A 12,695-nucleotide genomic window follows, 5' to 3' on the forward strand; every position below is an offset into this window, starting at 1 on the left:
TCATCTCATCAAAATGCCATATCCTGGCATCAACCACTTGACAGGTATCGTGAATGAGAAAATGCAGATCCTGTTTAAAAGTAAGGAGCTTCATACCTGCATGAAGAAGTCATGCTACAGAACCACTCTTTTTCTCTTGAGATCTTCCATTCATTGGTACTGGTTTGTTTAGTCATTTCTGTGTAAACGACCTTAAAAGAACATGCCTCCCAGGCTTGCAGTATCTCCTCCGCCCTGCAAAGGCACCATCCTTGTTGTACAGACCAAAGTGCATATATCATGGGGTGCAAACACCAGCCTCCCACTGCCAACAGGAACACAGATTGATATAAACTCACTGAGTCTTCGGGATCCAAAGAGCATCCTGTCCTCAGGCTGCCTCCACGGCCTCGCTCTGTGCCTGCTGGTGAACATTGAAGCCCCGGCTGCACCTGGCAGTGTGGGGTGATATCCCATTCATGGTCACGGAGATTTGTCAGCTCAAGGACTTAGATTCCAGCTTTTTAGGACCAAAGGCCTGTTTTGGTTTGTGATCTCAGTAAAGAAGTGACTCATGGCTCTCAGCAAGCATTAGAATTACTAACAAAGGCCCTCACGTAGCAATGTTCATCCCAGAACACTGGCCCATAGTTTCAAACAGGACTGGCCTCAGCTGTCACTGCAGCATACTGCATTTTCATACTGAAGACCTAACTGCTGCCCAAAACTCCTTGGTCACAGAATGGCAGTGTGATTCTCTGACAGCATCAGCCACTTTCCAGACTCTCAGCCTGCCTGTGCTAGGAGATTTGGACTAAATTAATTACTAGAAATCAATGTCATTGCATCATTGCAGATCAGACATTGTCCAATGAATACGATGGTGAGGCTGGCACTGGTTAAAATGTTCAGTAAGGATGATTGCAATTGTGAACATTAATATGCACAGGGCTAAACAACCAAATTATAATGTAGGTGACTATAAATACTCTGAAGACCTGTCTGTGCATAAAGAGACATCCTGATGGGTCTGAAGAGAGGGCAACTTCTGGAAGAGAGGCAGTGAGGAGGAGTAGGGGCAGACTGAGAGTGTTAAGCTCCTCTGCAAGCACAGTTGTTTGAAAAGTATTCATCTTTCTACAGTGCAATTACTGCTGTTACATTAAATTGGCTTTGTCAAACAGATGCAGTTTTATGTTTGAATGTTTCTACCAGCTTAAAGCTGGCTCTCTCCAGCTTGACTTGCACCTGCTGACATAGGTACAGGCTAAATGAATGTAACCAGTGAAAGGAGCTTTAAATCCAAACAAATGATCATCCAATAAGGTCATGCTGATTTTGTTAAGGCCTTTTAAACTTACATTGATGTTAACTTGGTAAAATTGTCACAAGCACATAACCTCTCTCTACAGAACAGAAGAATGCAGTTCTGCTGAACTTCATAACATGAGTCATCGCATTCTACTCTGCCAAAGCTTTCCAGCAGTAGGAAGAAATGTCCATGCATCGCTGCCAGCCCACATCTGAAACTGTGTTTGTGTTGCTAGCTGCCAAAGTATGGGATTCTTTTAAATCTGTCATGGTGTTTGACAGAACAGTTATGGTTCAGAAAACAGCCACATCATTAAGGCAGCGGGTGGGGACATGCTGCTGAGCACAGCTGCCCCTTGCTCATGTTGCTTCCAGGGACAGAGCACAGCTTGAGGGGACAGACAGAGACTTTCCTAAAGCTGTGAGTATGCCTGCCCTTTACCCAAGCCTGCCTGGGCACACTGACTGCTGGAGTCACCTCTTCAACTCTGCCATGCTAACTTCTGTGCACTGTGAAAAGACTGCTCATTTTTTGAAACTTGAAACAAGTTCCTGTGCCCAGGAAACCATACTCACCCTGAGCACTGGCCTCCCAGTGTCCCTCTGAGGGACACGTATGCCTTACTTGTCCCCTGCTCTGAGCATTCCAGAGCTGCTGCTGCCACGTCTGAACATCCCTTGGTGAGCAGACACAAAAACTCCTGTCAACGGGGTCCAGCTATGAATCCTCCCAGACGCCCCTGACGCTTCTGATATAGTCAGAGCAGGAGAGCTAGAGGGAAACTCACTTTGGTAGACAGGGAAGGGTAAAGAGAGCAGCCCTGTCCTCTTTTTGGCCACTGCCCTGTGGCCACAGGCTGTGCCAGGTGTAGCCATGGCTCTGCCTTCCCAGCTGCCAGTGAACTGAGGGATTGGTCCCTTGACCAAACCATGTTTTTCAAGGCAATGACAAACGAGAGACAGGTAACAAAGAGATATGAGGGAAATGGTAGGCAGATAAGCCAACCATCAGCCCTTTGCAGTTGCTCCATAAAGAATATAATCAGCATGAAATGATGTACAAAGGGGAAAATGGAACATTACAATTTTTGGAAATCTGCATGCTGTAAGGCTCACTTTTTAACCCTAAACTTGGTGATAAAAGGAATGCATGAAATGTTTGAAAAGGAGTTGAAAAAAGGGTTTCAGATGAAACAGATGCTCACAGATCTGGAATGCCTACTGTTATAAAAATCTCACCGGGGTGAGACCTCTGACGTAGCTTACTTTGAACATAATTCTCTGTAGTTTGAATATTGGGTTGAATTAGTTCACCTCAGGTGAGCTGGGGGGCAGGAAATAAATACCTGCTGCCTTTCATATAGTGCTTCATTTAAGGTAGTTCAAGACTATGACAGCCTAGTGCCTGTGACACCAGCTCTCTTCTTGATCTATACTGCTATAAATGTACACTTGTTCATTTTAAATTTACACCTGTTCATTTTACTGTTCTTAATTTACAAGAAAGGATGCAGCATAAAAAATGCAATTATACCAATGCTTCACTGTTTCTCAGGGCTGCCTGCTCACAGCACCACATCATCTCTGCTTACCCCATTTCACACTACCTGCACGGCTTGACTGTGTGTCTGGCACCCGTGGTGAAGCAGCCAGGCACACTGGCTTTACACTTGCTGCCCTTCAGCAGCCACTTTGCCTGCTTTCTAACTTTGGCACATGCTGGCCTATACTGCTTCTCTTCATGCCATTACTTCTTATCACCATTAATACCATCTTCCTTCCTCTGCCCAAATATGATTGAGAATAATTCTTCAGGAAGACATGTTTTTCTCTGGCCCCTGAGGTAGTTCAGAGAGGCTCTGAAGAATGTTTAAAAGGAATCCTTTGCCCTCTTAAACCTCCATCCAGCATCCCTGCACAGAGGGATGGTCGCTAGCAGTGTGCTAGAGCCAGGTCGTGGCAGTTCAGGCTGCCATGCTGCCCCCAGGCATGGCTCTGCTGGCTGATGCAGCCAGCAGATGCTTTCACTGGGGGCTTCCCTTGCAATCCCCCACATGCTGAGTGCTGCTGTAGCATCATCCTCACTGTGGCTCTACCAAGCCCAGCACAGTCAATGTTTTTTCCACGGGCCTGTAGAGGCAAGCAGGTTTTCAGACAAGCAGCTCCCATCTTTCTCCTTTACCAACTGCGACTGGTGGTTGTTACTCCCACATTTTCTTGCTTTGTTGTTCTTCTGCATAAAATCTGCATTGCTACGGCTTGGTGAATTCCAATTCACAGGTACTCCCTCTTTGTTCCAGTTTTTAGGCTTGTCTTTAGCTCTGGAGTTGCAATGAATGCTTATTGTGCCTGAGTAACAGAAAATCGGATTCTGTCAAATTTCAGTATTTGAATTTATGAACTTAACTGACATTGGCTGCAGACTTGTCATTGCAATGCATCTCACTGCATAAAATAATTGTAAACTTCTCTATGCAACCCTACCCTGTGAGCATATGTATATGCAATGACACTGCATCCTTTATTACTTATGAAACACATATCAATATTGTATTAATAAGTAGCCATTGATTTTTACCGAGAACATAAAGATTTATGAAAGTAAGCAGTGCTGTGTGGCAGAAACTATGAAAGCAGTCTCTGGAAAAATCTATGAAACATTTTACATTTGAGATATAGAAAAAAATTCCATTTGAAAAAAATCCAAACAGACTGCCCTTCATGGAAAAGGAATTGCTTTTGATATTCGGCAAGGGTGGAGATTTTAAGTAACTGGTTTGCAACAGAATGAAACTCCTTGTCCAAATTTGAACACACATTACTTCATTTTATATTACAGGGAAATTCAAGGAGGCTCTCAGTAGAGCAAGGAAAGCAGAGGCTAAACACCTGTGCAATGGCCCTGAGGCAAAGGGCTCTGCTGAGCAAACAGGGAGACATACCCCTGTCAGGCTGACAGCAAAACTCAGCTGTTGCTTTGGAGTAGGAAAAAGTATATTTCAAGTATACTGATGCAGAAGTGCTGGTAACAGTAAGAGGTAGGAGCTGTCATAAGAACCACTTCGAGAGTTGTCTGTCCAGGTTATGCCACCCAGAACTTGGGATTGTTGTAATGTGCAAGAAGTGTATGCTTTCCAGTCACTTTTTTATGTTGATGCATGAGGTGAAGCTTGAGACTGATTTAGAAATTGTGCTACAACAAATACCTCAGCAGCCAGCTCAAACGAGGAAATGCCCATGGTGTCACACTTAAAAACGGCCAAGAGGAAGTAGAAAAACACACTCCATATATTGCAGTGTTGCACAGTTGCAAAACTGCAGCAACAACAGGAAGGGAGAATGTGAAAACATCTCTGCAGACACCAAGGTCAGTGAAGAGGGAGGGGGAGGAGGGTGCTTAGACACTGAAAAGGCTCCCCTGTGATATATGGTGAGGACTATGGTGAAGCAGGTTGTTCCCCTGCAGTCCATGGAGGACACCAGGATGCAGAGACCCACTCGCAGCCCTTGGAGGACCCCACGCGAGAGCAGGCGGATGACTGAAGGAGGCTGTGACTCTGGAACAAGTTCCTGGCAGGTCTTAGGAGTTCATGGGGGAGGTGCCCGTGCCAGAGTAGGTTTGCTGTCAGGACTTGTGGTCCTGTGAGGGACCCAGGCTGGAACAGTCTGTCCCTGAAGGACTGTTCTCCTGGTGGATGACCTACGCTTGGGGCAGGATGTGAGGAGCTGCCCCTGTGGAAGGCCCCACGCTGGAGTAGTCTGTGAGGAGCTGCAGCCCATGGGAAGGACCCACGCTAGAGAAGTTCGTGAGGGACTGTCTCCCGTGGGGAGGGACCCCACATTGTAGTAGTGGGAAGTGTGAGGAGGCCTCCCCCTGAGAAGAAGCAGTGGCAAAGTCCATCTGTAATGAACTGACTGCAACTCCCATCCCCTGCGCCACTGGAGGGGAAGGAAAGGGAGTCCCCGGAAGAGGAGGAGTGAGGGGAGGTGATTTTAAGAAGGTTTTATTTCTCATCTCCCTGCTCTTATTGTTTCTTTAATAAATCAAACCTTTTTCTCCCTAATTTGAGTCTATTTTGCCTGTGATGCTACTTGCCGAGTGATCTCTCTGTCCTTAACTCACAAACCACTTGTTATATTTCTGTCTCTCTCTCCTGTCCAGTTTAGGAGGGGGAGTGATTTTATGACTTGGTGGACATTGGGCTAAACAGCCACACGCAGATACTACAGAAAGAGGATTACCTACAATATGAGCAGTACAAACACAGTCTGCGTAGCTGATTTCTGCCTGTACCGCAGGAATTCTTACTTCCTGCAGAATACTTGGGCTGTGGATATTTACATTTCTGATGATGTGTGTGTGTGTGATACAAAAGGATAAGGGTCTTACTGTGCTCAATGTGCTAGAGGTTTTTGCTGAAATGATCCTGTACTTTGGCAAGGAATGGGATGGTTTTAGAGAAGAAGTATATCAAACTGGGAAGGTTCTGGTGATTTTATTTGTAGCTCTTAATAATTAGCTGTTTCTATCTTTACAATTAATTCTTTGTCACTAATACTACACATGCCTTCAATTTCCTCCCTGTCCCCCAATGGGCTCCGGTTCATTAATATGCAGCTTTAGGCAAGTATCAGAGCTGTCACGCATTTCAAATCTCCCCAAGGAAGCTCTTTAAAATTGTAAGTAAGACCCGATACTGAGACTTATTTGCACTGAACTTGGAAACAAAGCTTCTGTGCAGGCAGTGCTGACTCTTCAAGTAACAGTTGCTGTCACCTTTTTTATTGAGATTTATTATAAATGTGAATACTTCAAAGGATTTTTTTGATGCAACCAGTATTTCCAGCTCTCATAAACTGCTGCTTATTGAAAGAACTGGGATTGTGCCAGCATCTCAGATTTGAGTGATGAAGTTGAACTTTCAGGTCCGATTTAATTGCACCCACACTGGGACACACTCAAGAATTCCACTGAAAGAGGCAGAGTAATAGAACATGACCACAAACACACTGAGATATGATGGAGAAACTGAAAGTTTGTGTACTTACTAAAAAGGGGACTCAACATGGATTCACCAAGGCGAAATCCTGTTTGACCAACCTGATATCCTTCTATGATTGGATAACCAGCTGGCTCGATGAGAGGAGAGCAGCGGATGTCATCTCCCTTGACTTCAGCAAGGCTTTTGACACTGTCTCACATAACATCCCCATCAGAAAGCTCAGACAGTGTGGATTGGATGAGTGGACAGTGAGGTGGATCAAGAGCTCTCTGAATGACAGAGCCCAGAAGATGGTGATCAATGGCACAGAATCGAGTTGGAGGCCTGTGGCCAGTGGAGTTCTTACAGGGATAGGTTCTGGGGCCAGTCTTATTCAACATGTTCATCAACGACCTGGATGAGGGGACAGAGTGTACCCTCAGCAAGTTGGCTGATGACACCAAAGTGGGACGACTGGCTGATTCATCAGAAGGCTGTGCTGCCATTCAGCAGGATCTCGATCGGCTTGAGAGTTGGGCAGAGAGGAACCTCATGAGGTTCAACAAGGACAAGTGCAGAGTCCTGCATCTGGGGAGAAATAACCCCATGCACCAGTACAGGCTGGGGATTGACCTGCTGGATAGCAGCTCTGCAGAGAGACCTGAGAGTCCTGGTTGATCAACTAAACATGAGCCAGCAAGGTGCCCTCATGGCCAAGAAGGCCAATGGCATCCTGGGATGCATCAAGAAGAGTGTGGCCAGCAGGTCAAGGGAGGTTCTGCTCCCCCTCTACTCTGCCTGGTGAGGCCTCATCTGGAGTCCTGTGTCCAGTTCTGGTCTCTTCAGCTCAAGAGGGACAGGGAACTTCTGGAGAGAGTCCAGCGCAGGGCCACCAAGATGATCAGCAGACCGGAGCATCTTCCTTATGAGGAAAGGCTGCGGGAACTGGGGCTGTTCGGTCTAGAGAAGAGGAGACTGAGGGGAGATCTTATTAACATTTACAAATATCTAAATGGTGGACATCAGGAGGCTGGGGCATCACTTTTTTCTATTGTATCTAGTGACAGGAGAAGGGATAATGGGATGAAGCTGGAACACAAAAAGTTCCATTTAAACATAAGGGAAAACTATTTCACTGTAAGGGTGACAGAGCCCTGGCACAGGCTGCCCAGGGCGGTTGTGGAGTCTCCTTCCTTGGACATCTTCGAGACCCGCCTGGACATGTTCCTGTGCGACCTGATCTAGGTGGATCTGCTTCTGCAGGGGTATCGGACTAGATGATCTCTAAAGGTCCCTTCCAACCCCTACCATCTGTGACTAGACAGGACTGTAGAAGTGGAGGATCTAGAGTGAGATTGAAGTCCGTTCTCAATGCTTTGAACCTCTGACACACAAAGTTTTGGCTCCTGTCCAATGTCTGAATGTTATGAATATCTGAACAGGCTCTACCTGGAATTAAGAACAACAATTAGTCTAACTTCTGAACTGCTAGCATAAGTGATTTCCTAGGGCTAAGGTTAAAGCACACTTCCGTGACTACCAATTATGATAACAGAAGAAATGTGTAAACCTGAAATTGAGAGGTATCTGTGGAGCTGCCTCTTATTAGCATGTTGGTGATTCTGCTAAATAATTATCTTTCCTTAATGACACAGGGAGCTGGAGGGATTGTAAGAGGAAATCTTATCAACTTCAACACAAGGATGCCAAAAGAGAATGAGAAAGCTATTATCTCAATGCTTCTCAGAGAGGACGGTGTTAACCCAAAGAAAGAGTTTCTAGTAGAGTTTCTTCCTGGAGTGATACCATAGTGTCCTATACTTTGGTCAGCACAAAATAACAAGAACTGGAAAGATTTACAAGCAAAATACCTTGAACCGAGAATTTGGAGTATCTCAGCCTCCAAGAAAATACAGCTCAATAAAGCATATCCAAAAATGCTGTCAGCAGGAAGATCTGACCTAACAGCAACAAAGCCATGGCCCAGGCTTGGTGAATAAAGTCATGCAAGACTAAATTCTCTCAGTGCTAGCTTCCCCCAACCTGAGAAGTGAGAAAATGGAAATTTGCTACTGAGACTCTTTGGGCTCAAACAAGAACTTCACCATGTCCTGAAGTCCTTATTTCCTGACTGGAGGTGTTCTTTCTCCCCATCAGTCATGATTGTACTTCTCCACCTCGAACCAAAGCTAGCCATCAGCTAAGGACTCAGAAAGCCTGAGATCCTGCCATGTGGGTGGGATCCATCTATTTTTGCTGGGCGACTTCATCTGCTCCAGTGCCCCTTTGCCAGGGACGGCAGGCAGGCGGGCTGCTGCGGCCTCCCGGCGCCCTGGGGATGATGAACTGGCTCGCTCGGGTCACTGCTGGGGCTGGCGGGCGGGACCGAAGCAGAGCAGAGCCGTGCCGGGAGACCACCGCTGGCTCGGGGCTGGTGACCGTCGCGGGTACGGCTCTCTAGAGCAGCGCCGCACGGATCCGCGCTCCATTAGGCTCTGACCTCCACAGGCGCAGCGGGCGGACCAGCCGTGTCACAGTGCCCGGACAGGGAGGCAACATCGCCCACCCGACAGCCTCGGGAGGAGCAAGGCGCGCCGTGACAGCCTTTTGCAGCTATGCTCGGAGGAGACCGATCCCCACGCCCCAGCGATGGCGGGCATTTCCCCGAAGGAGGGACAGCGCTGCTCGTCGCTGGCAGCCCGCCCGGACGCCGTCGGGGCCGGGTCAGCGATGTCCGCCTGCGGCCGCAGAGCTCCCCTCACGCCACGACCGCCCAACCGTCACCGCAGTGCGCCGGCAGAGGGCGCCCGCCGCCCGCCAACGCCGCAGCCCGCACACCACGCCCCGCTTGGCCGCGCCTGCCACCGCCCCTCAGCGCCGCCGCCGCTGGGTCGCGGGTCTCCCGGGCTCGGCCCCTCGCCTGCCCAGATGTGCCCGTAAATTGAGGGCTTTAGGGTCAGCCCTGCTGTTCGCTCCATGGTGGGGACAGGCTGTGACGCGGCGGTGGCTCTGAGGGATTCGGTGAGCGGCCGCCGCCCCGAACCTGCCGTGGGAGGTGGAGGGGAGCGCGGTCTGCTCGCAGCTCAGCTCGCCTCCCACGAGCTCCTTCCCTCCGCTCCCCGTGCCAGGCGCTGGGAAACATGCAGCCTTAAATGCCGTTTGGTTACACATGCTCCACCAGTCTGCTCTGAGGTGGTCCCTCCCCGACCCCGCCTGAACAGTCAGGGGCTCTGCCCCGAGCCCGAGGATCTGTGGAGAAAACGTCGGTCAGGGTGCTGGCAGAGTTCGGCCGCCCGGCTGTGACCGGGCCCTGGTGTCCAGTTCGGAAGGTGCTGGCACTCCCGCCAAGCTGCTCCCCCTTGCCCACAGGATAGCCGTCATCTGAGGTAGGCACGCCACTGCTGCGCACAGGATGATGATCGCTGGCAGAGCAGATGTGGTTAGGCAGGCGTAGCTAGCAGCCTGGTAATTAAAGGTCTGCTGAAAAACAAAGCAAATCTGACACTTTGCCACCAGAATCGCAGAGCCCAGAAAAAGGGGCAGTTAACACACTGTGGTGTAAGTGGCACGTGGATGATAGGGAATGCCTTGCTGTACATTTGCATGCCATTTTCCTGCCTTACCTTGTCACCGCGGGAGCTCTGCATGTGAATTTACGTGAAACCCATTCACAAGCAGTAGGAGCTAGGGTGCATATCCTTTGTTTGCCCCTTTTTGGTCGGTTTCTTGGTGGCATCTATGTAGACGCATAAAGCACTACTGGTGCAGCGTGGCTACCTTGGGCAGCATCTCTGGTGTCAGCTTTAGATTAAAGGTTTCTTAACCAGATCAGGAATGGCTGTTCCACTCTAAAGGTGATAATCTAGCGGAGTTAAAATGCAGCGGACCATCTTACACATTTTTACTACTGACAGAGAATCTGTGAAAGCGGAAAAGCACTGGGAGATTCCTTGCTCAGTGATGCAGTGGGCTGGTTTTGTTTCTTGACGGCTGTTACAGCCCAGGTACATTAGGGATGCTGGAAGGATGCTTTTATATGGAAGTAACAATAGGAGGCTGGAAAGGTGGATGCGAGGACCCCTGTGTGTTCTGCCCTCTCAATTGCATCAACCCATCCACGTTATGACCTTATCAGGGGATCTGGCATTTAGCTCTTTATTGCATCAATTTCTGAGAAAATTGGCAACTTGTTTTGAGGAGGGAGACTTATTAGAGATGGTCGTGCTATCTGCAAGATTTGAAATTTAAAAAGGAAATGTAACCAGATACGCATGACCCCCCAAAAGAAATCATAACTGGACAGGAAAGATTTATAGGCACACAAGTCTATAGAATGTCATTGTTAAGAGATCAATTTATCATGCCCCCGACTGTAAGCTAGATTAATACACGTAAAATTACAACATGAAAAAGATATGCCAGTGACTATCATATATACAGCTTGCTTTTCATTTCTTTTAGTTATTTAGAGAGGATTGGGAACTCTTGTGAGATCACGTTCATTAAAGCACTGAATAGCGACAACTAACCAATAACTGCAGTGGAAGCAACAAGGTTCCCCCCCCCCGCCCCGCCCGCCCGCCCTTTTCCAAGAAGAGGGGGGAAATCACAGACGCCAATCAGAGATACTGCAAAATAAAATGGACCCTCCTGACAGCCGAGGCATCGCGCAGACCTGCGGCGAGCCTTCGGTAGCCGCCTCACAGCCGCCGGCCCCGTCGCTCAGCTGCTGAGCGAGGAGCACCCGGGGCCCCGTAGCCCGCGTCTTCACTTTCCTTCCTTCCTTCCCATGCAAAACTGTCAGGCCCAAATGGGCAGGAGGATATTGGCTGCAAGGGACGCGGAGGCCCCTCCCAGAGCCTGGATCCCGATATTTTTGGAGGATTTCTTTTAACTCAGTTACAAACCTTGGTGAAGGAAACAAGTTGCCGCCGTAGCGGAGGCAGAAAGCGGTTCTGTGAGGCAGACCGCGGCTCCATCTCCCTCTTTCACCTTGGATGCTTCGCCTCATTTGCGGAGGAGAGGTGGGCTGTCTGCCGAGGTAAACGCTCCTACTCGGGATGTTGCTGTTTCTGTGAGAACAAGGGTTGTAAGGGAACGAGAGGGAAGACTGAGGAAAAACCGACTTGGAGAAAACCTCAGCCCCAAGCGTTTTCCCGAGAACTGACAGTGTTTTGGGGCTGAGTAATCCCGGTGGAGAAAGCAGCCTGCCCACTCCGCGGGGGACTTCCCGGGACCGGCTGTTCCCTTCGGATGCGGACTGGGAAACCGATAGGAAATCCTCCCGCCGCACTGCGAAGCCACCATGAATTCAGTGGCTGGAAATAAGGAGAGGATCGCGGTCACGGCGCGGAGCAGAAAATACGGGGTAAGTTGGCGGCGGCGGGTCGCCCGGCGGTTACCGGCGCCGCCGGCTGTCGCCTCCCTCCCCACCGCCCGCTACCGCCGTCTCCCCGGCCCTGCACAACTTCCGCGGCGCCGGGCGCTCGGTGGGGCGGCCGTGGGCACGGAGCGTCCGAGCGAAACTTGCCGGCGCCGCCAGGCTTCGCTGCTTGACCTGCTGCTCCTTTTCCCGCTCCAGGTGACCGACCCGTGCTCTCCCACCAAGCCCGCCGCCCCCTTCTCTCCCGAGAGCTGGTACCGGAAGGCATACGAGGAGTCCCGGGCGGGGAGTCGCCCGGCCCCAGAGGGAGCTGGCTCTGCCCTGGGCTCCTCCGGCACTCCGTCGCCCGGCTCAGGCACCTCCTCGCCGGGCTCCTTCACTGGCTCTCCGGGACCCGCCTCGCCCGGCATCGGCACCAGCTCTCCCGGCTCGCTGGGCGGTTCTCCGGGCTTCGGCACCGGCTCGCCGGGCTCCGGCAGCGGCGGTGGCTCTTCGCCGGGCTCCGACCGCGGCGCCTGGTGCGAGCACTGCAACGCCCGGCTGGCGGAGCTGAAGAGGCAGGCACTGAAGCTCCTCATCCCAGGGCCAGTCAGCAGCAAGGTGAGTGAGCGAGCGCCCGGGCAGGACGGGGAGATGCGGGTGCCGTGCGCGGGCCTCCGGTGGGGCTGCCGCTGTCACCACTGATGGTTTTACGGTTTATCTGGCTTCGCCCTTTCCTGGTCTTGTTTCCTTTTCCCATCCCCTCCTCCTGCTTCTTGAGGAGCAGGGCGTCTCTGTCTCCGGAGAGTTGTCAGGCCTTGGGGGGCATCTGTGACAGTCCCTCAAGCTCACCCCTTACATCCCTCGTTCATTGCACCAACAGTGGTTTTAGGTGGTTATTTCCCATGTCATCAAAGAATCATCATAGAATGGTAGGGGTTGGAAGGTACCTTTAGAGATCATCTAGTCCAACCCCCTGGCAGAGGCTCTTCTTGTTCTCAGTGCAGGACAATCAAGGGTGGGAATGCCACATGGGAGTCACTGGTCCCTTCCCCTTTTGC

General features: G+C 50.3%; 1 protein-coding gene across 1 annotated transcript in view; it reads left to right on the plus strand.

Annotated features, from left to right (window-relative positions):
- The first annotated feature begins 11,577 nt into the window (after nt 1-11,577).
- Nucleotides 11,578-12,695, plus strand: part of KIF26B (kinesin family member 26B) — a 301,427-nt gene continuing 300,309 nt past the window's right edge. The window contains exons 1-2 of the mRNA XM_061989833.1: nt 11,578-11,640; nt 11,854-12,255. Coding sequence (XP_061845817.1) covers nt 11,578-11,640; nt 11,854-12,255 — 465 coding nt within the window. The remainder of the gene's footprint in view (nt 11,641-11,853; nt 12,256-12,695) is intronic.

Source organism: Colius striatus, chromosome 2 (assembly GCF_028858725.1).
Source record: "Colius striatus isolate bColStr4 chromosome 2, bColStr4.1.hap1, whole genome shotgun sequence".
NCBI classification, from domain to species: Eukaryota; Metazoa; Chordata; class Aves; order Coliiformes; family Coliidae; genus Colius; species Colius striatus.